The sequence below is a fragment of the Pangasianodon hypophthalmus genome, chromosome 25, assembly GCF_027358585.1.
Source record: "Pangasianodon hypophthalmus isolate fPanHyp1 chromosome 25, fPanHyp1.pri, whole genome shotgun sequence".
Taxonomy (NCBI): Eukaryota; Metazoa; Chordata; class Actinopteri; order Siluriformes; family Pangasiidae; genus Pangasianodon; species Pangasianodon hypophthalmus.
The window spans coordinates 19225433-19252932 of NC_069734.1; the positions used below are offsets into that span (position 1 = coordinate 19225433).

A 27500-nucleotide genomic window follows, 5' to 3' on the forward strand; every position below is an offset into this window, starting at 1 on the left:
TTCTGATGAAAGAATCACTTTCCTCACTGCACACACGGTTGTTCAGTACTTTAACCGCATTTCTATAGAAAGAATAAACAACATTTTAATAGTTTCACATTTGCTGCTTTTTCCTTTAGTTCAGTTTGTTTTATAAATTACTGCTAATTTAATAAATCAGTATCTCTTTTATATATTACATCATCTTTATCTTTCAACACTTGAGTTTAAGGTCAGGAATAAACTATTTATAATGAAGTAATACATAGCAATAATTAGTAAACATTTGTAAACACATTAATTAACCAACCTGAAAACAAATCTTTAAAATGTCAGCACAGATTCTCTGTGTGTCTCGCCGTGTTCACCTTATTTTATTATCTACTTTTAATTAACGTCAACTTGTTAAACTGCTGAAGTGTTAATTCATCATTAATACACAACATATCTCAAACTTCACACAATAATTACTAGCTTTTTTTAAAAAATTGTTTATCAATTGATTATTTACCTTTTGGTAGTAAATTATTTCTTATAAAGCTTACATTTTGCTGACGGTTCAGCGTTTAATATTCACCAGAAATTCAGCAAGGATACAGAACATTTAGTGTAAACTTTCATAAAATCTCTGTTTTGATCTTGTGCAGTTATTTATAAACAGTGACCTGGAATATTACTAACAGTAGGAGGAGAAAGGTAAAACGCTGAACGACTTTACTGCTCACAAACTCGCAGTCCGTTTAATATTCACACTGTGTTCAAGTTTTACTGTGATGGAAACTTCAATTCCACGAGCAGCGTGATTAAAAACCTGAACACACTGACGGACTCGCACAGAGTTTACAGAAACAGACTGGATTCACACGGACTGGTGGAAATCTCTGCACGTAAACACAACCGGTGTCTTCACCGCCGTTACAGCTCTTTTTCTGGGTATAAAAAGTCTTTATTTTAGTGTGTATGTAGCGTTTTAACACACCACACATGTCAGGATCTTCGTCCGAGTTGTCCCCGCAGTCGTCCTCACCGTCACACAGACACACACGCAGCTTACACAGTGTGTTATTGCAGACGAACTCGTCAGGACGACACGTCACCGCTCCTGCACATAAATAACACACAGCATGAGGTTAAAGCTGCTGCTTTAGAGCACGTCTCAACACAGCACTGAATGTTCTCCCTGCTTTCACACACCTGGTTTAATTCAGCACACACACGCGCGCACACACACGCGCACACACACACGCGCACACACACACGCGCACACACACGGTCCACCTTGGATATGAAACACTCTAAAGATGTCACAGGTGCACAGCTTTCAGTGTTCAGTGTCTAAAAATACACCTGCAATTTTTCCAAACACTGAAATGAAGCCTTTCATCTGCTCCATTCACTCATACACACACACACACACACACACACACACACACACACAGAGGAGTGTTGCTCTCACACCGGAGTGTGTGTATGTGTGTGTGTGTGTGTGTGTGGACAGGAGACAGTCATTATGTTGGTATACGGCAGCATTAGGAGCGTAATGAGGTGTGTGTCCTCAGTAAATTGCAGAGACGTCTCAGTGTCTCAGCTCTCCGAGTTTCTGTTGGTTTCCTGTGAAATTAGAGAAATTTCACTAACCAGCGTGTGACACTTGGTCGATGGGGACCGTGTTTTTCCTCTCATTTACCCGCCTGAGTGTTCTTTAACAATTCATTTAAACCAGAAAGACTGGGAACAGCAACACCGTGTACAGTCACCGCTCCCGGTTTCATCATAAACTACAACAGGGATGTACAGAATTCCTGTACTGATCATCACACGTGCAGGAGAGACACAACACAAACACTTCAGTGCATTAAATAGCAATAGTCGAGGTATTCCGTGCCTTTACACTCGCTAAGATGCTTTAAGGAAGCGTTTTTAAACTTTTCTCATGCATCAGCCAATCGAGGTGACAATATAAAGATCTGTAGACTGCCATTTTATTTATATATATCCAGCTGTGATTTTATTTATACATCCAGCTGTTATTTTATTTATATATCTCCAGCTGTTATTTTATTTATACATCCAGCTGTTATTTTATTTATACATCCAGCTGTGATTTTATTTATATATCTCCAGCTGTGATTTTATTTATACATCCAGCTGTTATTTTATTTATATATATATCCAGCTGTTATTTTATTTATGTATCTCCAGCTGTTATTTTATTTATACATCCAGCTGTAATTTATATATCTCCAGCTGTTATTTTATTTATACATCGCCAGCTGTGATTTTATTTATACATCCAGCTGTGACTATTTATACTTCCAGCTGTTATTTTATTTATACATTGCCAGCTGTGATTTTATTTATATCTCCAGCTGTGATTTTATTTATACATCCAGCTGTTATTTTATTTATACATCCAGCTGTTATTTTATTTATACATCCAGCTGTTATTTTATTTATACATCCAGCTGTGATTTTATTTATATATCCAGCTGTTATTTTACTTATATCTCCAGCTGTTATTTTATTTATATATCTCCAGCTGTGATTTTATTTATACATCCAGCTGTTATTTTATTTATATATATATCCAGCTGTTATTTTATTTATGTATCTCCAGCTGTTATTTTATTTATACATCCAGCTGTAATTTATATATCTCCAGCTGTTATTTTATTTATACATCGCCAGCTGTGATTTTATTTATACATCCAGCTGTGACTATTTATACTTCCAGCTGTTATTTTATTTATACATTGCCAGCTGTGATTTTATTTATATCTCCAGCTGTGATTTTATTTATACATCCAGCTGTTATTTTATTTATACATCCAGCTGTTATTTTATTTATACATCCAGCTGTTATTTTATTTATACATCCAGCTGTTATTTTATTTATACATCCAGCTGTTATTTTATTTATACATCCAGCTGTTATTTTACTTATATATCCAGCTGTTATTTTATTTATATACATCCAGCTGTTATTTTATTTATACATCCAGCTGTTATTTTATTTATACATCCAGCTGTTATTTTATTTATACATCCAGCTGTTATTTTACTTATATCTCCAGCTGTTATTTTATTTATATATATATCCAGCTGTTATTTTATTTATGTATCTCCAGCTGTGATTTTATTTATACATCGCCAGCTGTGATTTTATTTATACATCCAGCTCTGACTATTTATACTTCCAGCTGTTATTTTTATTAGCGATGGAGTGATGGTTTCTTTAGCTCACTTTTCTTTAAAACAACATGTTTAAACTCTTAGGCTCAGGTACAGTCAGGTCCATAAATATTGGGACAGTGACACAGTTTTGGTAATTTTGCCTCTGTACACCACCACAGTGGATTTGAAGTGAAGCAGTCAAGATGTGACTGAAGTGTAGACTTTCAGCTTTAATTCAAGGGGTTTAACAAAAATATTGCATTAACCGTTTAGGAATTACAGCCATTTTTTACAGAGTTCCTCCATTTTCACAGGCTCAGAAGTAATGGGACAAACTAATATAATCATAAATATTAGGATTATTTTTATTACTTGGAGGTAAATCCTGTGCAGTCAGTGACTACCTGAAGTCTGGACCCCATGGACATCACCAAATGCTGAGTTTCCTCCCTTGAGATGATTTGCCAGGTCTTTACTGCAGCCATCTTCAGTTGCTGCTTGTTTGTGGGTCATTCTGCCTTCAGATTTGTCTTCAGTAAGTGAAAAGCAGCTCAGTTGGGTTGAGGTCAGGTGACTGACTCGGCCATTTAAGAACATTTAATTTCCAGGCTCTTGGGCTGCTTTCACAGTATGTTTTGGGTTGTTATCCATCTGTACTGTGAAGCGCTGTCCTATCAGTTTTGCAGCATTTGACTGAATCTGAGCAGAAAGTATAGCTCTGTACACTTCAGAATTCATCCTGCTACTTCTATCAACAGTCACATTATCAATAAACCCCAGTGACCCAGTTCCATTGGCAGCCAAACATGCCCATGCCATAACACTGCCTCCACATGTTTGATGGATGATGTGGTATGCTTTGGATCATGAGCCCTTCCTTTCCTTCTCCATACTTTTCTCTTCCCATCATTCTGGTACAAGTTAATCTTGCATCAGAACTGGTCAGGCTTTTTTTAGAGGTTTTTTAGCAAAGTCTAATCTGGCCTTTGTGTTCTTGAGTGTTACCAGCGGTTTGCATCTTGAGGTAAACCGTCTGTATTTACATTCATGAAGGTGGCTCTTGATTGTAGACTTTGACAATGATACACCTACCTCCTCCAGAGTGTTCCTGACTTGGCTAGATGTTGTGAAGGGGTTGTTCTTCAATAAGAAAAGAATTCTGCAATCATCCACTTTAGTTGTTTTCTGTGGTCTCCCAGGCCTTTTGGTGTTGCTGAGCTTGCCAGTGCAATTCCTTCTTTTTAAGAATGTACCAAATTGTTGATTTGGCCCTCCTAAAGTTTCTGCTATCTCTCTGATAGGTCTGTTTTGGTTTTTCAGCCTAATGATGGCCTCCTTCACTTGCATCAACACCTCTTTGGACCGCATATTGAGAGTTCCCATGAATGCAAATTCAACACTTGGAATCAGCTCCAGACCTTTTATCTCCTTAATTTATCATGATATAAGGAGGAAACAGGCCACAGCTGGCCATGAAACTGCTTATCAGTCAATTGTCCCATTACTTTTGAGCCTGTGAAAATGGAGGAACTCTGTAAAAAATGGCTGTAATTCCTAAACAGTTAATGCAATATTTTTGTTAAACCCCTTGAATTAAAGCTGAAAGTCTACGCTTCAGTCACATCTTGCCTGCTTCATTTCAAATCCACTGTGGTGGTGTACAGAGGCAAAATTACCAAAACTGTGTCACTGTCCCAATATTTATGGACCTGACTGTATATTCAGGTCTAATAATAATAATAATAATAATAATAATAAGGTTTTGTTCAGGAGTTAGTGAGGGGTGCTTGTGCTGAATGCTTGTAATTATAGTAATTAATGACGTTTATCCTAAATAAAGTTTGTGAAGAAATAAAGCATGAATTTGTGTTAAATAAGAAAATGGGTGATGTGACTAGTTTCACTAAAAGACACACTTTGGCTTGAAGAATGTGAATCCACTGTGATCTACGTTCAGGATCATCGTCAGGGTTACATCCGCAGGAAATGGTGTTTTTACCCATGAGTCAATGAGAGTGGTGATGTCACAGGTCACGTGACTGTAAACGCACCGCGTGTGCAGTTTTCTTCATCGCTGTGGTCCAAACAGTCGAAAACACCGTCACATCGCCACGCAGCAGGAACACAGTGAGCGCGGTTACGACACACAAACTCGTCCTGATTACACTCCCGAGTGCAGTCCACCTACACACACACACACACACACACACAGAGTACAGTCGATTTAATGCCTTTTCCTCTTTGACCTTTAACCTCTGTTCAAAATTGCCTTTAATATCCAAATGTGTGAACTGATTTAATCACATCTATTACAGCAGCTGAATGGAGAGCAGTAATTATACCACTGAGGCTAGAAAAGCGCCGTGTGTGTGTGTGTGTGTGTGTATGTGTATGTGTGTGTGTGGATCACTGACTTCATCAGATCCATCTGCACAGTCGCTCTTCCCATCACAGCGTGAAGTCGCCGACACACAGCCTCCTCCTGCACACACATACTCGCTCTTACTGCAGGACGCTCCAGCTACACACACACACACACACACACACACACACACACACACACACACACACACACACAAATGAGAATCACAGCTTGTTCACACTAGCAGGTGATGAGTAGCTTGTGGCTCTTGTGGGCGTGGCCTGTGTAACAGGAGTAGCTAAACTGAATAGCACTTCTAAAGCTAACACATTAAACACAGATTAACTAACGCACTAATCAGCGTGAAAATCGAATCAGTTGTGTGATTTACGTGTTACGCTCTCGGCTTCGTTCTCAGATTAGATTAGCAAAGCGAGCTAACTGTACTATCAACATACACTCACCAGAGACACCAACCATCACTGCTACTTCCTTCCAAGCTTTATTTTTCATCCTAATGTCTCTGTACTCATTTAACGAGCATTTGTAGATGACAGGAGAAGATGAAACCACACTTAAGCTTCTCTTCCATTTTTGCAGTTAATAATTGCAGGTAGGAGCTAAAGTCGTGAGCGGGGAACTGAAGAAACGTCGGACGTTATGATACGTAGGAATCGTTCAAAACGATCGCACGTACGAAGAAAGTGAACGATCTTCTGTCGCCTTGGAGACGGACCACTACACAGCATTTCATCACCTCAGACAGAGCCACTACAACCAAACTAAAGAGTGGAAACTAAAATCACACAACTGGAGGCATCTCGGAAGAAATCAGAGAAAAACACTGTGTGTGTGTGTGTGTGTGTGTGTGTGTAAGACACTCTTTAATTGTCCTTTTAGCAGACTGGGTCACACTCCTCTTACTTCCTCTTAAATTAACCAATAAAACAGCTTGTAAGTAAATGAGATCATGGACAGAGTAGCAGAAGAGTGCTGATAAACGCTCACTAATCGCTCTGGACGTCCTGCTGTTTCTGTTTAGATTAAAAAAAGGCTGCACGTTTTTAATTTCTCTGCTAGCTAGCGTACAAACATAGTTCTTAAAACAAACTATCAGAATAACAGTGTATACGTGCTGAGTAATCTGATTATCGGGATAAAATCCAGGTGAAGAACGGTTCTGATATCTGATTTATTTCTTTTGTGCTGTGTGTGTGTGTGTGTGTGTGTGTGTACCAGTCACAGCAGTGTTCGCTGGTTTGCAGTTGAGCTCATCCTCTCCGTTCTTACAGTCTTCCTGTCCGTCACACACCCACTTAACCGAGATACACAGCCGATTCTCACACTGATACTGACCATCAGCACAGCGGCTCTCGCAGCCCCTCTACACACACACACATACACACATACACACACACACACACATTAAAACACTAGCACACATATCAAGATGTCCTGTCAACTAATCAGATTCCAGAACACAGCTGAAACTAGCCAATCACAGGCCGGCTCTCTCACACCTCATCAGAGTTATCGGTGCAGTCGAAGTCTCCGTCGCAGCGGAAGCGTGCGGACACACACTCTCCGTTAGCACACACAAAATCCTTCGAGCTGCATGTTAACGGCTCTGAGAACACACACACACACACACACACACACACACACAATACTGGTAACCACAAAGTTGGGAGCAAATATTAATGAAAGAACAAAATCCTAAATCATAAAGTAAAATCTGGTAATGACGTAATAACAAAATAGTCATAACAATGTTATAACAGTATCGCTCAATAATTCAACACAAACTGACCTTTTCAAGTTAAATTAGATTTAGGGGAGGAGATAGTGTTAAAATTGGGGTAAGGGGCGGAGCTGGTGTTAAAATTGGGCTAAGGGGGTGGAGTTAGTGTTAAAATTGAGTTTAGGGGTGGAGTTAGTGCTAAGAATATATTTAGGGGTGGGGTTAGTGTTAAAATTTTGTTTAGGGGCGGAGTTAGAGTTTATAGCCCTTATCCATATCAGACCCACTGTTCACTGAAATTTGCGCAAATTTCTCCAGAATACAGGAGAGTAAACCAAGCAGCCTGGTTCAATAAAGTGTTTAAATAAAAGTCCATGTGTGAGCTATAAAAGCTGAAAGCCGGCGTCAGTGCTGTTGTGTAACAGTGATGGAGGAGGATAGAACTCTACGCAGATCGCTCTGTCAATCCTGACAGTAAATAACCCACTATCTGACAGCAATTAACTGTCCCGGAGTAAATAACCGTAATTACACATAACATCTCTGACAGCCGGCCATTCTGCGGCGCTGAAGAGATACCGCCAGTCAATAAAGAGATAAAGCAACGTTCCTGCTTTTAATAAAAACATGACCAGACCATGGCCTGGATATTAAATCACCGCTCGTGCAGCTTATTCAGCAAAACAGCAATCAGGAAAAGCATTCAGACGTCTGAGGTTATTAGTGGTTAGTGTGGGTTTCTAGCTTTCCTGTTAGAGACAGTTTTCTTAAAAGCATCACAAAGATCATCTGAGAGAGAGAGAGAGAGAGAGAGAGAGAGAGAGAGTTCAGTGTGATGCTCGCGCTACCATTTCTCAATGATCTGTGCTGCTGTATGTTTAAATCCTGACGTGTGTAGTCGGAGCTCGTCCCTCGGGATGAGTGATCTCTGTATCAATCACAGAGATCACACACGTCATTGTATCACACTGATTGTTTTGCTCATTATAAGAGCTTGTTGTAGGGGGCGTGGCCACTCTTGCTCATTAGTAGGTCACATGACCGTAACATGTCCATAGTGTGTACTGGTGCTAGGAACTCAGTAACATCCCTAAAACCCCCAGAAGTGTCGCTTCTCTGACTCGCCCTTTTACACCTCGTCTAGATTTCACTGTTTGGTGAGTTTGGAGACGAGAGAAAAGAGCGAGCGCTTTCTGGAGCGTCTTTATACTGAGGAATAAACACAAAACCTCTTTTCCTACAGGATAGAACACAATCTTTAGCCACAGGTCTGCTCAGATGGGATTTATTTATATATTTATTACCTGGAGTTATTTCTACCGCTCAGTGTATAGAAGGGAAAAATCCGCCGTGATCTTTCCAGGTGTGTGCTCGAGAATTCTGGAGAAAATGACTGACACGACGGATTCCGGCAGGAATAAAATCCCAGAGATTCTCCGGGAATAATGACATTACACGCCTCCACATGGAAAACTAATCCCGTCTGAATAGGGGTTTAGAAACGCTCGATTACACACAGGGACGTGACTGTACTTCAGCTTAGAGAGCTGGAGATGGATGTGAGGGAGCTCCACACGATGATGAAGATGATGAAGATGATGATGATGATGATGAAGTGCACAAACACTTTATTTTTTAAGCCTAGGCTTTTTAAAAGGGTGTTTTTACTTCTCTTAGAGCTGTGTGTATTTTTATTCTGTCTGATTTATATACATTTTATGCAGTTTATACAGTTTAAACAGATGAAAGTGGGAAAACTTCCCAATGAAACACCCTGAAGAAATGTTGCAGAATTTAAATTACAGCAGCCGACCAATCAGCAGCTTCGATTCAACTCACAGCTCACACTCACTACAATCACACACTTCTGTCCTCTTTCCTTTCTTCCATCTCTTCATAGTGATAGTGGTAATGGTGGGGAAGATGATAGTGGTGATGGTGAAGATGGTGATGGTAAAGATGATAGTGGTGATGGTGGGGAAGATGGTGGTGGTGAAGATTATAGTGGTGATGGTGGTGAAGATGGTGATGGTGAAGATGATGGTGATGGTGGTGAAGATGATGGTGGTGAAGATGATAGTGGTGGTGATGGTGAAGATGGTGATGGTAAAGATGATAGTGGTGATGGTGGGGAAGATGATAGTGGTGGTGATGGTGAAGATGGTGATGGTAAAGATGATAGTGGTGATGGTGGGGAAGATGGTGATGGTGAAGATGATGGTGATGGTGAAGATGATGGTGATGGTGGTGAAGATGATGGTGGTGATGATGATGGTGATGGTAAAGATGATAGTGATGGTGGTGATTGTGAAGTTAATGATGTTGATTGTGATCATGGCACGGTAATGATGGTGATGTTGAAAATGGTGAAGATGATGATCATGGTAATGATGATGACAATGATGACAATGATGATGATGATGATGATGAAGGTACTCACTGCAGTTCTCCTCGTCTGAACTGTCTCCACAGTCGCTCTGGCCGTCGCACCTCCAGTGATCCGGGATGCAGTTATTATTCCTACAGCGGAACTCGTGTGGCCCACACGTCTTCTCATCTGATTCAACACAGTGAGTGAATAAAAAACACCCACATCACATCTCATCACACACACACACACACACACACACACACACACGCACACACACACACACACACCTCACATTCCAGTGTTCAGCAGAACATATTCACTTCCTCAACACTGAGAAGGATTCCATAAGCAGAGATAATTAATACGCATCATTAATTCTCATGTGGAATTGATTAGCTTCGGTGTGAAATAATCTGCAGTGTGAGAACATTCATCACGCTGAAATAATATCACACATCCCTGATGAATATTTTATTCAGGTTCAGAGTAAAGCTCTTTCTGGACCTTGCTGAATCATTAAAGGTTTGAAAGATATTTTGCACATTTTAATAAGGAATAAAACACAACGGGGCATTCTGTTATAGGAAAATAATCAGTGCTGGGATGGGGGGAGGGGTCGTTTTCATCTCAACTATCTCCACTCCCTAAAGTGTTTTATTCCTCTTTCACCACAGCATTTTGCAGACAATTACACTGTTTTAAACTTATAACAGAATGACATCATACTTTTTATCCATTTATAGAAACACTTAATGAAACAAGTTAGTTCCTGTTGTCACTTACATTTACATTTACGGCATTTGGCAGACGTCCTTATCCAGAGCGACTTACAATTATCTCATTTATACAACTGAGCAGTTGAGGGTTAAGGGCCTTGCTCCAGGGCCCAGCAGCGGCAGCTTGGCAGTGCTGGGATTTGAACTCTCAACCTTCCGATCAGGAGTCCAACGTCTTAACCACTGAGCTCCCACTTCTTGTGTTTCTCTCACCAGCCTCTCTTTTTTCTCTCTCTTCAAATTAAGACAATGTGAGAAACCACCAAGAGTAAACTCCGCTGTCCTGAAGATGTCGTAAAACTTAAAGTTACAACTTCACCTGTTACAAAGCACTGACACTGGAGACTCCTTCCACGATAACGTATCAGAACGAGCGCATTAATATAAACCTGCACTACCGTCAGAGCTGCTGTTATAGAGAATTAATCAACACCTTCTGACCAATCACAATCCAGAACTGAACAGCGCTGTGGCGTGAAACAGTAAATAATTCTGCTCAAGTGGGCGGAGCTCACCACAATCGGCCTCGTCTGATCCGTCGGCGCAGTCCGGGTCCTCGTCACACACCCACAGCTTGGAGATGCAGTGCATGGTGGTCTTACACTGGAAGTGTGTGGGCGAGCATGTGTTTTCAGCTGGAGACACGCACACACACGCACACACGCGCACACGCGCACGTACACACACGCGCACACAAAACAAACCCTTATCCATATGCTCTATCAAATGCCTTTAAGCTCGAAGCTCGAGCTTGCATTAACTCCGCCCACTGTTTTACAATTATAAATAAAAACGTTCATGTGAAAGACGTGAGAGGGTGTTAGTAAATCAGCTGCTGGGCGTTTATCAAATTCACGCATTTTTGTGTGTGTGAAGTGTGTGTGAAGTGTGTGTGAAGTGTGTGAAACACTCACGGCAGTCGTGTTCGTCCTCTCCATCGCCACAGTCGTCCTGCCCGTTACAGCGCAGGTTAACTGGGATACACTTATGAGTCCCAGTGCATTTGAACTGTCCTGATAGACAGATATACGATTCTGCAAAGAGAAAGAGAAAAACAGAGAGAGAAAAGAGAGAGAGAGAAACAGAATGAAAGAGAGAGAGAAACAGAATGAAAGAGAGAGAGAAACGGAATGAAAGAGAGAGAGAAACAGAATGAAAGAGAGAGAGAAACAGAATGAAAGAGAGACACACACAGAGAGCATTTAGTCTTTTGCACTGTTTGTTCTTTTTTTTTTTTTTTTATTTCTTGGCGTATTCCTCTCGTCTGTAACTCTCACCACAGTTCGCTTCGTCAGAGTTGTCGCCGCAGTCGTTCTCTCCGTCGCAGATGAAAGGAGGGAGAGCGCAGAGACCCGAGCCACACTGGAACCGACCCGGCTGGCACTTAAACTCCGCTGGGGGGCGAGAGAACGAGAGAAACGATTGAACAAAATATAGATTGAAAAAGACAGACAGGCAGATGAAGGACAATGCACGCATTCAAGCAAATCCTTTCTTTTTGTGACATTTCAATGGATTTATCATCATTTCCTGAATCCATTCTTTATTTATTATTAAGTGCAAAAATCAACATTTAAATCTAAACACGTTGGAAAGACACACTAATGATAAATATGGATAGTGGAGTGTTTTATTGCTGATACATACGACAGTCTGCAGGTTCATCTGAACCGTCACCGCAGTCGTCCACCGTGTCACACTTCCACCAGAACGGAATACACTCGTCTGTACCGCAGCGAAACTACACACACACACACACACACACACACAAAACATGCTAAATAAATTATGTTTGTTATGGACATAAATGAGTGTGTGTGGTGTGTGTGTGTGTGTGTGTGTGTGTGTGTGTGTGTGTGTGCTATAGGTGCTTGGACCCCTGATAAAGAGCATCAGAGTGAATGAGGTCATAACAGTGCGACGCGTCACCTGGCTGGAGGTGCAGTTGGAAAGGCAGGTCTTGCTGTCATTGGCCAGGTAAAAGTGGGTGGGGCATGCACACCTGTAGGCTCCGCCCGGAGACAACAGACACAGGTGACTGCAGCCTCCGTTATTCACCTGACATTGATGCTTCACAACTAAACACACACACACATACACAAAATTTTATGTGTAAACAAATTACTCACTTTTTACTAAAATCAGTCCATCAGTCAGTGTGATGATTTACACATGCAGGTTGCGTGATGCTAAAATGCTGGCTATTCCCTTCTGTTAGCTCCGTTAGCTACATTAGCTACATTAGCTGTGCAGGTTAAGTGCAAAACTGAAAATAGCAAACATGTCTCAGCTGATTTGGGGATAAAAGACATTTCATTTTTGTCCAAACGGTTCCTGTAAATATGTTTCTGTGTTGAATACATCCATGTGCTGATGCATAACTCTATAAATACGTTAATCAGTGTTTATACATGCGTTATAAAGTCTTTATAAAACTTATAAAAGTTGATAAGTCATGTAATAATAATAACGCTCTGAGACTTTTGGTCTCAACTTACTTACTGTGAGCCCGTGATAAACACCATATAAATATATAAATGAATTAAATACCCTCAGAGTGTTTTTACCGTCTGGTTGGCGTAGTGGATGATAAATTTTAATGTCACGGATGGTTTGCCAAGAGCTGAGCAGTTCCACACGCCTCTCTCCGGAGGTTTTATGAGCTCGATTCAGCGTTCTCCTCTTCTGATCGCTCCAGTAGAGAAAATCCTCAAACAGGGTGAGACTCGTCACCTCGCCCATGTCCTCGTTAGGCACTTTAACGAGATGAGACGGAATCAATTAGTGGCCGCGCTGGAATACCGCCAGCTCAGTCAGCAGAACCCATGAGTGTGCGTGCGTATACACACACACACACACACACACACACACACACTCTCTTACTTTCTTCTCTCTGGCTGTGTACCAAACCTCACTGAAGTGCTCTCATTAGTATTCAGTCTCACAGTGTCACGTCCACGCCACTATAATTCCTGCGTCTGAGCCTGTGTTTTTCCACTTTCCTTATATGGCCATTGTTTCCTGTCCTCATTAACACACTCTGCTGTTTGAGTCCTTATATTTAGCATCTTTATTTAATTTCTTATCAACATTAGATTAGGTAGATTAGTTCAGTTAAGATCACTCAGTCATACTGGGGGAAAAAGACTTAAGTGTAACTTAAGAGTTACATGTTTATAGGATAAGACTGTTAACATTTCAAATAATAAATTTAATAAATCTGTTTAGTTGCTAAATTAGTTTTTCCAAATAATGTTTCTAGAGTGTGAAATTCCTCTCATACCACAGCAACCTGCAAATGATTTGCTTTAATAAATAATAAGTGTAGTCAGTTCATACTTTTATCCATTTAAAGTTATATTTAATGTATAGTCTAGAAATTAATAAGACAAAAAATAAAAGCAGATTGTCATGAAACCACAAAGTGTAAACTCCTCTGTCCTGCAGACTTGCTGGTGTGGGAAAAGGGTGTGTAGTATCCCGTAGGTGGAGTTTGTACCTGCTGTTTCATTTCCGGACCCCTGCTATGCACCAAGACAAAGATTCTCAGTCGGAGACGTCCTCCTGACACATTTGCATCTCTACGCTTCAGATAATGGAGCTTCAACTTCACACTTTATTTCATTCCAGTTAGTTATGTTTCGTACCTCTGTGTGTCTTGGAGCCGTCCATGTCGGAGAACAGGATGTGGTTCCCGTCTGCCCAGTAGATCCTGCTGTTGACGTAGTCGATAGTGAGCGCTGACGGAGCGGGTGTATCTGTGTGGATAATCACGCGGGGATTGCTGCCGTCCATTCCCATCCGGCCGATGTGTGGATGCTCACAGCAGTCGATCCAAAAAACATACCTGTAATAAAGAATAAAGCACATCAGGGCCTCGACTCTCTCTACAGCAGTGTTCTGACCATGTCTCATTTCCTCAGCTTATTCTATTTATCCCCAATCCCCCTCTCCTCTTATCGCTCTCACTATTTTCTACTGAAGGAGGGTAAGAAATGGAAAATACAGTGGATATAAAAAGTCTACACACCCCCCGTTACACCCCCCCCCCGTTATACACCCCCCCTGTTACACACCCCCCCCTGTTACACACACCCCGTTACACCCCCCCCCGTTATACACCCCCCCGTTACACACACCCCCGTTATACACACACCGTTACACCCCCCCCGTTATACACACCCCCTGTTACACACCCCCCCTGTTACACACACCCCCCCTGTTACACACACCCCCTGTTACACACACCCCGTTACACCCCCCCCGTTATACACCCCCCCTGTTACACACACCCCCGTTATACACACCCCGTTACACCCCCCCCCCGTTATACACCCCCCCCCCCCGTTATACACCCCCCCCCCCGTTATACACACCCCCTGTTACACACACTCCCTGTTACACACACACCCCCTGTTACACACACACCCCCTGTTACACACACTCCCGTTATACACACCCCCTGTTACACACACTCCCTGTTACACACTCCCTGTTACACACACACCCCCTGTTATACACACCCCCTGTTACACACACCCCCTGTTACACACACTCCCTGTTACACACACACCCCCTGTTACGCACCCCCCCGTTATACACCCCCCCTGTTATACACCCCCCCTGTTACACACACCCCCCATTACACACACCCCCCGTTACACACCCCCCCGTTACACACACCCCCTGTTACACACACACCCCTGTTACACCCCCCCCCGTTACACCCCCCCCCCGTTACACCCCCCCCGTTATACACCCCCCCGTTACACACCCCCCCTGTTACACACACCCCCGTTATACACCCCCCGTTACACACACCCCCTGTTACACACACCCCCGTTATACACCCCCCCGTTACACACACCCCCTGTTACACACACCCCCTGTTACACACACCCCCGTTATACACCCCCCCCCCCCGTTACACACACCCCGTTACACACACCCCCTGTTACACACATCCCCCGTTATACGCCCCCCCCCCCATTACACACCCCCCCTGTTACACACACCCACCCCATTACACACACTCCCCGTTATACACACCCCCTGTTAAAATCACAGGTTTGTGTGTGTAAAAACTGAAACCAAGATAAATCATGTCAGATCTTTTCCCACATTTAATGTCATATAGCAAGCCCCAAAACTCAAGTGAAACAATTAGAAAGGTTTTAGGAAAAAAGAAAAAACTTACAATAATCTGGTTGCATAAGTATGTACACCCCTTAATTAATACTTTGTTAAAGCAAAAAAGTTCTACCTTGGGGTGCTCTATTTTCTCCACTTTTTTGATGGTCTTCATGGTGTTTCATGATACATCTAATGTTTTGGAAATGATTTTTCTACCCCTCTCCTGATCGATACCTTTCCACAGTGAGATCCTTTACATGCTTTGTAAGCTCTTCTCAGACCATGACTTCAGCATTCGGATAAAACCAAGAAAATCAGCTGATCGTTATTTGGGTTAAAGTTTTTGGGGAAAAAAGATCTGAAATGATTCACCTTGGTTTAATTTTTTTTTACATCACAAAACCCTTTTTTATTTTAACAGGGATGCATGGACTTTTTATATCCACTGTACATGAGTGTATTACCCAGTTAAAGGGTCCAGTGTGAGAGAAGAAGGGTTCTGAAGTCCGGCGCTCATCAGGATGGTTGGGTAAAGTCCGTTAGCCTTCGCTACCTCCAGGGTTTTTCTTTCAGCATCGCACCAGTACAGGTTTTTTCCGATCCAGTCGACTGCCAGGGCGTTCGGCACTGAGGTCCTGTGGATCACCTGGAAATTAAACAAACAAACTAATTAATTAATGAATTAATAGAATTGATTAATTTTATTTAGCCCCAGCCAAGATCCAGCAACCAGAGAGACTGGGAATCTGCAAGTTTGTGGACCTCCTGTGAAGACAATTATACTACAGCACACAGCACATTTCAGTCCAGAGGAGAGCTAAAGTTTAATACTGAAGGTTAGAAAATATACAGATTTACAGCCTGTATCAAAGCCAGTACTCAGTGTGTGGGGCTACAAAAATAAATTTATACAAAAATAAATTATAATAAAAATAACATTACACTCCAATGGGTTAAAGTTTGAAGATTAGTGTGGAATTCAAGAGAAATATAAAGGAACAGAATGGACCAGAGCTGGAAGGAACGGAACGGAACAGAAAGCAATAGTACAGAAGAGAACAGAAAGAAACAACAGAACAAATCATTGTGAGGGTTTTTGGTTAAGATGTAATCCATCAGGAGGAGTTTGTTTTTTTTGGTTATAGTGTGATGTAGTAGGAGGAGCTTTAAGTATGATGTAGTGGGAGGGTTTTAAATATGATGTAATGGGAGGGTTTTAAATATGATGTATAGGGAGGAGTTTTAATTATGATGTAGTGGGAGGAGCTTTAAGTAGGATGTAGTGGGAGGAGCTTTAATTGTGATGCAGTGGGAGGAGTTTTAATTGTGATGCAGTGGGAGGAGCTTTAAGTAGGATGTAGTAGGAGGAGTTTTAATTGTGATGCAGTGGGAGGAGTTTTAATTGTGATGCAGTGGGAGGGTATTAATTGTGATGCAGTGGGAGGAGTTTTAATTGTGATGCAGTGGGAGGAGTTTTAATTGTGATGCTGTGGGAGGGTTTTAATTGTGATGCAGTGGGAGGGTATTAATTGTGATGCAGTGGGAGGAGTTTTAATTGTGATGCAGTGGGAGGAGTTTTAATTGTGATGCAGTGGGAGGAGTTTTAATTGTGATGCTGTGGGAGGGTTTTAATTGTGATGCAGTGGGAGGAGTTTTAATTGTGATGCAGTGGGAGGAGTTTTAATTGTGATGCAGTGGGAGGAGCTTGGGTTTTGTTACGCTCCTCTACTGCTCTTACTGTATTACAGGGTTGAAAAGTGAAGGAGACTCGCTGAATAAATAAATGTATGAAGTTTCTGATGAATAAAAATAGTTGTCCATAACGCACACAGACTTCGTTAAAACTCTCGCAGTCTCCTAACACAGTCATTAATGTTGTTATTGTCAAAATCAATTAGCGTCTTCCCGCACGGAGCCAGAGATGTTCTGGCTTTACGCTGAGAACAGTGTGTGTTCATTACACCAACTGCTTCACATCCCACAGGCAATTTGTAAACTTTATTCTATCTGATGTAACACATCTGCAACTCTTTTCCTGAACCACCGTGTACCTTTTCTGTCAGCGTCAAACCGCAAATTGCACATCAAACGTCAATTTTCATTACGCAGAACAGAATTAAATTATAAAAATACTACACTGCAGATATAATGAAGTGGAGGCCATGTCAGAGATGATTTATTCCACTTCAGTGTGAGCTGCAAGTGCTGCAGTGGTGTTTCTCCTCTGGGGAATTCTGGGACAAAGAATTCCCCCTAACCACACACACACACACACACACACACACACACACACACACACTTACTTCACTAACCATGATCTGTAAGTCACATACAAGTCGCTGTGGGCGTGGCCTGTCCAGTGTTTTTTTTTTTTTGTAATACTATTGAGAAACAGCAGTAGCTGTACTTTACTTCTAAAGCTAACTATATAAACACAAGTTAAATAAAGAAACTAATCAGTGTGAAAATCAGCTTCGTTCTCAGATTAGATTAGCAAAGCGCGCTAACTGTACTAGCTACATACACTCACCAGAGACACCAACCATCTCTGCTACTTCCTCCCAAGCTTTATTTCTCTTCCTAACGTCTCTGTACATGTTTAACGAGCGCTCGTAGATGACAGGAGAAGAGGAAACCATGCTTATAAGCTTCTCTTCCATTTTTGCAGGAAATAATTGCAGGTAGGAGCTAAAGTCATGAGCGGGGAACTGAGGAAACTGCGGAAACCGCACGCTCTGTAGGAATCGTTCCAGATCATAACTGATGATCATAACTGATTTACACAGAAGTGAGAAACTCTCAAATGATGTTGCTGAAATAACAGTTCCATGCCACACATACACACATAAAAGGAATGTAGGGGCAGGTAAACTATACAAAATGGCACACACAAACACACACACACACACACACACACACACACACACAGCATACCTTGAGATCGCTCCCATTTATGCGCATCCTGTTGATCCTGCGTCCGCTTGGCCGGCTGCTGTCAATCCAAAACATCAAATCCCTTCTGTAGTCAAAGTCCAACGAGAGAACATTACTGAGACCCTGCACAGAGAGAGAGAGAGAGAGAGAGAGAGAGAGAGAGAGAGAGAGAGAGGTACAGGGAAAGACATAGGGAAAGAAAGAAAAGAAAGAAAGAAATGTTCACACAGAGCAAAAAAAAATTAGACAGAAAGAGAGATGATAGAGCCAGAAAAAGGGAGAGACAGAAAGACAGACAGTGAGAGAGAGAGAGAGAGAGAGGAGAGTGTTTTATTAATCAGTTATAAATCACAGATAAAATGTCTGTAATGATCCCATAACCAATCAGAAGTTCATTATCAGTGATGATGTCACGCTTCATTCCTCCTCCATCATCAGTCACGGGCTAAAATAATCCACTCATTAATCCATCACACACACACACACACACACACACACACACACACACACACACAGCGGGTGTGTGTACAGGGCCTAGTTCGAGTCTTAACTGATAGAGTGTCCATTTCAGGGTCCGTCTGAAATCATGTGCTGTAGTGCACTAGCTACATTTATTGTTACTGCACTATTAATACACTGAGGAATAAATTCACACTCGCCGTGTAACATTCACAGCCTGAGTGACACAGCGAGGGGGCGGAGCTATAAGAGTACACGCCAGTCTAAAGCAGCTATAAACAGTCGTTCCCTCACCAGCCTCTCGTTTCTCTCTCTCTCTCTCTCTCTCTCTCCCCCTGAGTTAATAAAACGCAGCTTGTCATGTTACTGAGAAACTGGAAAGAAGCGTAAACTCCTCTGTCCTGTAGACCAATCAGAGCGCAGGACTCAGCAGCAGCGTGTTGTAAACAGCTGTAAAATATTACAACGCATCGTGGAGTTAAACGCAGGAAGCAGACCGTGGTGCCGGTGCCGTTACCTGTTTCAGCAGCGTGTAGTTCGAGCTGTCCAGACTGATCCGTCTGATCTCATGATGATCGGCCAGAATCAGAAAGGGCTCTTCTGCTAAACATAAACCACAAGCGAAGAGGTGAAAGGTCAGTGAAAAATTCAACATCCACAGCAACAACGCTGAGGTTAACAATAATGGAATTGTGTAACAGCAACGTTCGCTCACTTAGCATAGAGATAAAAACTGCTGCAGTCTAAAAAAGTAATCACTTTCTGACTCAGCACTCCAGCATCAGACTCAGGTAGGGGGCGTGGCTTAAAGTCTGAAGGCGGAGCTTGTACATGAGAAGTGATTTGAAAGAGTAAAGTGCATTTGAGGAACACTCATTTTTTGCAAAACAGTGTGTGTGTCTGTGTGTGTGTGTGTGTGTGTGTGTGTCAGTACCTGAGACAGCTCTGCAGCTGTGTGCATCTGTGTCCAGAGGTTTGTATCCGTCCGCACACACACACTTGTACGAGCCGTACGTGTTCATGCAGTGCTGGCTGCACGGGAATCTCTCCACACACTCGTTAACGTCCACACACGTCCATCCGTCTGTCTTCAGACGGAAACCAGGCCAGCATACACACTGCAGTGCAAACACGCACACACGCACACACGCGCACACACACGCACACACACACGCGCACACACACGCGCACACACAAGCGCACACACAAGCGCACACAAACACACACACACGCACAGCGTTGTAAGAGGCATCAAGCCAATTATAGGGACATTCCTCCTTTTGCTCCTCTTTAGCTCCACCCCTAACCACGCCCCTTCTTTACCATTACATGTGTCTAAAAGTTCTTTCACACACACAGTGTGTATTGTATCCGAACAGAACCCGGTGTGTTCTCCCCCTCGGTGCGGTTCTTTCACACTCGGGTCCGAGAGCGTCTGAGAGAAGTGAATCGACTCACTGCAGGAAGTGAATCAAACGTGCCGTGTGTTTTGGTTTGCAGCGTTTGTTTTTTGTTTTTTTTTCGGTAGAATTTAATGCGAGCTGCTAAACCGAGCCAAAGGGCAGAGCCGTAGTGCTGCAGAAATGCCATGTGCTTTAGAGATCTGGAGAAAATAAACTTTAGATGTGATGTTTTAATCTCGTTATTTATATAATTATAAATAACGAGATTATTTATATAATTATCATTTATTTAGCGTCGGCTCTGCGCTCGAGTGATTGTCCTGATATCTACGTTCATCTTTTTTCCATCGCCATATTCATGACCAATTAATAAAACAGTTTTTTGAGGAATTTTTCAGCCCTAAACACTCCTCTGACAACTTTTTTTGGTTCATTTAATTCTGTTTAGTTAAAAAAACAAACAAACAAACAAAAAAAACAGCAAATGAGCCAAAAGAATTAACAGCAAACTGACTAATAGGTGCTGAATCGCCTTTACGCCCCTTTTCTCAGTTTTCAGTTGTTTCTGCATCACACAGGTGTGAATAACGGACATGTCTGAACTCTCACAGGGCTGATTTGCCATATTGTCTATTTAACAGCTGTTTCATAGCCGACTTTAATGAGGGTGCGACGGGAAAGCACACCAGTGCTATAATATATAGTGTGTGTGTTTGTGTCAGATTGTAAAATTAATTTAGAGATAGCAGCAGGAGGTGACAGAATGACAGTGCAGCGTGTAAACAGGAGAGAGCTAACACCAGATCTAACCAGACGAAGAGGAAAACAAGAGGAAGGAAATGAAGCAGATGTGCAGCTACACAGCTAAAAAGCTCATGTTGGATTAAATCAGGACTAAGTGTCTCATCATGCTCTTTATCGTAAAGAGGTTAACGCTGATAATCAATCCTCTCAGTTTTGGAGTGAATTTGTACGAGTGTGAATGTAAATGATGATGTGGAGCTGACGGAGAGCGAGGCGGTGTGTGTTCCTGCCAGAAATGTCACATCGCAGCAGCACTTTACTGTAACACGTGCCAAACCTGTCCTACCTGCCAAGCCTTCTCCCTCTGTGTGTGTGTGTGTGTGTGTGTGTGTGTGTGTGTGTGTGTGTGTGTAGTTGTCAGATGGTGTGCTATTTCCTGACAGCGCTGCTCCTCTCTCTGCTTTATCGTCAGTGAAGGTGTCAGGAATACAGCTGATGCACAGAACACACTCTTCTGAACCACATTTACAGAAAAATGGAGAGCTGTCTTCAACTACAGCACCAAGAAACCATTACTCATCAACTCATCAACCATTACTCCATCGCTCTTTAACCCTCTCACCTCCATCGCTCTTTAACCCTCTCACCTCCATCGCTCTTTAACCCTCTCTCCTCCATCGCTCTTTAACCCTTTAACCTCCATCGCTCTTTAACCCTTTCACCTCCATCGCTCTTTAACCCTCTCACCTCCATCGCTCTTTAACCCTCTCACCTCCATCGCTCTTTAACCCTCTCACCTCCATCACTCTTTAACCCTTTCACCTCCATCGCTCTTTAACCCTCTCTCCTCCATCGCTCTTTAACCCTTTCACCTCCATCGCTCTTTAACCCTTTCACCTCCATCGCTCTTTAACCCTCTCCCCTGCATCATCCTTTAACCCTTTCACCTCCATCATCCTTTAACCCTCTCTCCTTGATCGCTCTTTAACCCTCTCACCTCCATCGCTCTTTAACCCTTTCACCTCCATCGCTCTTTAACCCTCTCACCTCCATCGCTCTTTAACCCTCTCTCCTCCATCACTCTTTAACCCTTTCACCTCCATCGCTCTTTAACCCTCTCTCCTTGATCGCTCTTTAACCCTCTCACCTCCATCGCTCTTTAACCCTTTCACCTCCATCGCTCTTTAACCCTCTCACCTCCATCGCTCTTTAACCCTCTCACCTCCATCACTCTTTAACCCTTTCACCTCCATCGCTCTTTAACCCTTTCACCTCCATCGCTCTTTAACCCTCTCACCTCCATCGCTCTTTAACCCTCTCACCTCCATCACTCTTTAACCCTTTCACCTCCATCACTCTTTAACCCTTTCACCTCCATCACTCTTTAACCCTCTCTCTTCCATCGCTCTTTAACCCTTTCACCTCCATCGCTCTTTAACCCTTTCACCTCCATCACTCTTTAACCCTCTCCCCTGCATCATCCTTTAACCCTTTCACCTCCATCATCCTTTAACCCTCTCTCCTTGATCGCTCTTTAACCCTCTCACCTCCATCGCTCTTTAACCCTTTCACCTCCATCGCTCTTTAACCCTTTCACCTCCATCGCTCTTTAACCCTCTCACCTCCATCGCTCTTTAACCCTCTCACCTCCATCGCTCTTTAACCCTCTCACCTCCATCGCTCTTTAACCCTCTCTCCTCCATCGCTCTTTAACCCTTTCACCTCCATCGCTCTTTAACCCTCTCACCTCCATCGCTCTTTAACCCTCTCACCTCCATCGCTCTTTAACCCTCTCCCCTGCATCATCCTTTAACCCTTTCACCTCCATCGCTCTTTAACCCTCTCCCCTGCATCATCCTTTAACCCTTTCACCTCCATCGCTCTTTAACTTTTTCACCTCTATCGCTCTTTAACCCTCTCACCTCCATCACTCTTTAACTCCATTGCTCTTTAAACCTTTCACCTCCATCACCCTTTAACCCTCTCACCTCCATCGGTCTTTAACCCTCTCACCTCCATCGCTCTTTAACCCTCTCCCCTCCATCGGTCTTTTTTATTCCTCTCACCTCCATCGCTCTTTAACCCTCTCACCTCCATCGCTCTTTAACCCTCTCACCTCCATCAGTCTTTAACCCTCTCACCTCCATCGCTCTTTAACCCTCTCACCTCCATCGCTCTTTAACCCTCTCACCTCCATCGCTCTTTAACCCTCTCCCCTGCATCATCCTTTAACCCTTTCACCTCCATCGCTCTTTAACCCTCTCCCCTGCATCATCCTTTTACCCTTTCACCTCCATCGCTCTTTAACTTTTTCACCTCTATCGCTCTTTAACCCTCTCACCTCCATCACTCTTTAACTCCATTGCTCTTTAAACCTTTCACCTCCATCGCCCATTAACCCTCTCACCTCCATCGGTCTTTAACCCTCTCACCTCCATCGGTCTTTAACCCTCTCACCTCCATCGCTCTTTAATGCTCTTTAACCGTCTCAGCTTTTTTAGTTTTTTTGAAACTCAGATACAAATCAAATAATTTTTTTTTCCACTTATACAAACTATGTAGCCTCCATCAGTTAAATATTTTTTTTAAAAGTGTCCTAAAATGTACATCTATTAGAACCTGAGTGTTCTTTGGTTGTCTGTCTGAGGAAACTCTATGGAAAGTTCCATGTAGAGCTTTACAACAACACTTTTTTCTATCAGAGAGAGAACCTTTTTCAGAAGGTTCAACCTCCTGACAGGCTCCAGACATTAAGAAGAAAACAGTGATCAATAATCTGGAGCTTGTACTTACCTGTAAACTTATCTTTAAAGGTTTAAAGGTGTGTATTAACTGAATAAAGTTAAAATGATCTTAACACCCAGAACCTGCCAGGAGTTTATCATGTAGCTTCTTGGTACTTATGCACTGTTACAGCTAAGGGTTCTTCAATGGTTCTTTAAAGATTCATTTTATGATTAAGAAGGTTTCTTCTCATCCTTACTACTTCTTTTATCTCTATTCTACCTCTAACACACACACACACACACACACCTTGTAGCCCACAGGCAGGTCGTGACAGTCCTGTGTGCACTGACTGACTCGCCGGTTTAAACACTCGTTAACGTTGCAGTTCCTCTCGTCTGATTGGTCGCCGCAGTCGTCGTGGAGATTGCACACGCTCAGCAGCGGGACACAGCGGCCGTTAGCGCACATGAAAAACGAGCCGTTGCACAAACTTTCTAAAACACAGCAAGACAGAACAACATGCGCATTTATTCACAGATTATAATGCTGTGACTAACAAACATAAAACTACTGAAGTTATAGAATACTGAAGAGAGAAGAACAGAAAGTCTTACAAATACAACTATTAAAAAGACAAAGCTTACGTTATAAAAGTTTTTTGGTCAAAGACTTTTCTGTTTGATGAAAAAGCTCTCTAATGTTTTGCACCTCTAATATCACTTAAAGAAGGGATTTTGTATATTTCAGCTACATTTAATTAAATCTAATGTTTACAATTAAAGCAAAAATAAACCAGCTGCAGTGGGTTTTGTCATTTCCTCCCTGACTTCCTGCAGAAGGAAAATGGATGGAGAAACAGATTGTACTACATTTCCCATAAGGCCTGGCAGACTGTTAATCAAACATTCAAGTCTTGCCTGCAGCTGAACACTTCGGGTTCAGTGGCGCTTCGTCTGATTGGTCGAGACAGTCTGGGAAACCGTCGCATTCCCATTGGACACTGGGTAAGCACCGCCCATCTGAGCACTGAAACTCCGCCTTCCCACAGGCATGATAATCTGAAAGGAATAAAGAAGAACTGTAAAGTTATTTAAGTATTCATTAAGTATTCAAAGTAGAGTTAATCACTTAGCCCAAGCTGCATAAACCGACTCTGAATACCAGGAACTTTCCCCACATAAATACCCCACTGTCCTCATCCAGGACATTACGGTCACCAACTACTTCCTGTTGGAAGACATTGAACTTTTCTTACAGTTATCACTGCATACAAACAGCAAGGAGAAATTAAAATGCATGCAGGATCACAGGTCAGTCTCCAGAGATTCTCATCAGCACAGAGAGAGAGAGAGAGAGAGAGAGAGAGAGAGAGAATGAAATGAGAGGTGAATTAAGGACACTGACTGCACTGGAGCGACTCATCAGATCCGTCACCGCAGTCATCATCACGGTCACACACAAAACGCTGCGGGATGCAGTCTCCATTACTACACCGAAACGCCTCATCAGAGCATGTGAGATTCAGAGCTGAGAGAGAGACAGAGAGAGAGAGAGAGAGAGAGACAGGGAGGGAGAGAGAGAGAGAGACAGGGAGGGAGAGAGAGAGAGAGAGAGAGACAGGGAGGGAGAGAGAGAGAGACAGGGAGAGATACAGGGAGGGAGAGAGAGAGAGAGACAGGGAGGGAGAGAGAGACAGGGAGGGAGAGGGAGAGAGAGACAGGGAGGGAGAGAGAGACAGGGAGGGAGAGAGAGAGAGACAGGGAGGGAGAGAGAGAGAGACAGGGAGGGAGAGAGAGACAGGGAGGGAGAGAGAGACAGGGAGGGAGAGAGAGAGAGAATCTGTGATTTATACATCACTGTAATTGTTGCATTAATAATTGTGTTATTATTACTACTAGTACTGACACTTCAGCAATATTGCACCAGCAAGCTCACACACACTCATAATTTACCCACTCACTGATTTACTGTGTGTGTGTGTGAGTGAGTGTGTGTGTGTGTGTGTGTGTGTGTGTGTGTGTGTGTGTGTGTGTTAGTCACCACAGCCGGCTGTTGCGAGTTCATCACTACCATCCGGACAGTCTCTCTCTCCATCACACACCCATCGTCTCGACACACACACATACGACTCGGGACAGCGAAAGGCACTGGGGGCACACGACACTGAACCTGGAAAAAGAGAGAAAGAAAGAGAGAGAGAGAAGGGAAAAAAGAAAGAATGAAAGAAAGCAGAAAAGGAAAGAATGAATAGAATTCAGTGGATGGATTCATTCTCTGACTCACTGAGTGGCTGATTCACTCACTGACTCGATGACTCACTCGCTCACTCAGTGAAGTAAATGCTCACTTAGTGACTCAGTGACTGGCTCATTGATTCACTTACTGAATCAGTGACTCACATACTGATTCACCTACAGACACAGTCATTTACTTACTGACTCAGTTATTTGCACACTGACTCACTTATCCATACACACGAGTAACTCACTCACTCAGTGATTTACTCACTGACTCAACAGGTCACTTAATGACTTTGTGATGCACACAATGATTCTGACTCACTCAATAACTTGGCGATTTACATTTTAACTCAGTGATTCATATTTTGACCAAGTCATTTATTAACTAACTCTGTGTTTCTGTTACTGACTCACTCTCTGACTCACAAACTTACTGACTGGCCATATACTGACTGAGTGATTCACATACTCAGTGACTCTCTTATTGACTCACTCAATGACTCAGTGACTTACATGTTGACTCACTGATCCATATGCTGACTCTGTGATTCACTCATTAACTCAATGATTCGCTTACTGACTCACTCACTAACTCAGCAATTTACATGTGTGTGCTCAGTGATCCGCATGGTCATGTGATTCACTCAATCATTTGGTGATTCGCTTACTGACTCACTCACTGACTTATTGCTTTAAATATCAACTCAATGACCAAGTGATTCATTTACTCAGTGATTCTCTTACTGACTCACTCACTGACTCAATAATTTACATGTTGACTCATTGATCCATATGCTGACTCTGTGATTCACTCACTAACTCAATGACTCTCTTACTGACTCACTCACTAACTCTGTGATTTACATAATGACTCAGTGATCCAAATGTTGATTGAGTGATTCTCTCATTAAGACAGAGATTCATATACTGATATGATTCACTCATTCAGTGATTCTCCCTCGCTCACTCCCTCGCTCACTCCCTCGCTCACTCCCTCGCTCACTCCCTCGCTCACTCCCTCGCTCACTCCCTCGCTCGTGTTGAGAGTCTGCTCATGCTCGCTCTTTGATGTTTAGTTATAAATCCACCACAACAATGAAATTAAGTATGAAATAAAAATGAAATAAACCCAATCACAACCTCTTTCATACTGATTTACCTCCTCAGACAAATCAGACACTGATTACACACACACACACACACACACACACACAGCATAATAATCAGATGAATAAAAAAAGTTAGTACCACAGAGCTCAGGGTTTTCATCAGCTCCGTCACCGCAGTCGTCCTCTCCGTCACACAGCCACTGATGAGACACACATCTGCTCATGGAGCACGAGAACTGATCAAACGCACAGGATGAATCTACACACACACACACACACACACACACACACACACACACACACGAAGGCGTAAACACCACTACACATCACTACAGTTTAGTTTGGAAT

At 42.6% G+C, this 27500-nt stretch overlaps 1 protein-coding gene across 3 annotated transcripts in view; it reads right to left on the reverse strand.

Moving 5' to 3' along the window:
• LOC113524274 (low-density lipoprotein receptor-related protein 1B) overlaps window positions 1-27500 on the reverse strand; it is a 192050-nt gene that overhangs the window by 27420 nt on the left and 137130 nt on the right. For all 3 annotated transcript variants that reach the window (XR_008300987.1, XM_053229489.1, XM_053229490.1), the window contains exons 51-72: window positions 27292-27411; window positions 25844-25972; window positions 25208-25330; window positions 24721-24861; window positions 24110-24297; window positions 19864-20047; window positions 19447-19532; window positions 18471-18593; window positions 16001-16182; window positions 14051-14250; window positions 12971-13159; window positions 12333-12481; window positions 12051-12144; window positions 11681-11797; window positions 11318-11437; window positions 10919-11038; window positions 9697-9813; window positions 7036-7142; window positions 6752-6899; window positions 5568-5674; window positions 5205-5337; window positions 959-1081 (exon numbers count right to left, since the gene is read on the reverse strand). Coding sequence is in view for 2 of the 3 variants with exons in the window: in XM_053229489.1 (XP_053085464.1) it covers window positions 959-1081; window positions 5205-5337; window positions 5568-5674; window positions 6752-6899; window positions 7036-7142; window positions 9697-9813; window positions 10919-11038; window positions 11318-11437; window positions 11681-11797; window positions 12051-12144; window positions 12333-12481; window positions 12971-13159; window positions 14051-14250; window positions 16001-16182; window positions 18471-18593; window positions 19447-19532; window positions 19864-20047; window positions 24110-24297; window positions 24721-24861; window positions 25208-25330; window positions 25844-25972; window positions 27292-27411 (3000 nt within the window). In the remaining variant the exon portion in view is untranslated. The remainder of the gene's footprint in view (window positions 1-958; window positions 1082-5204; window positions 5338-5567; window positions 5675-6751; window positions 6900-7035; window positions 7143-9696; window positions 9814-10918; window positions 11039-11317; window positions 11438-11680; window positions 11798-12050; window positions 12145-12332; window positions 12482-12970; window positions 13160-14050; window positions 14251-16000; window positions 16183-18470; window positions 18594-19446; window positions 19533-19863; window positions 20048-24109; window positions 24298-24720; window positions 24862-25207; window positions 25331-25843; window positions 25973-27291; window positions 27412-27500) is intronic.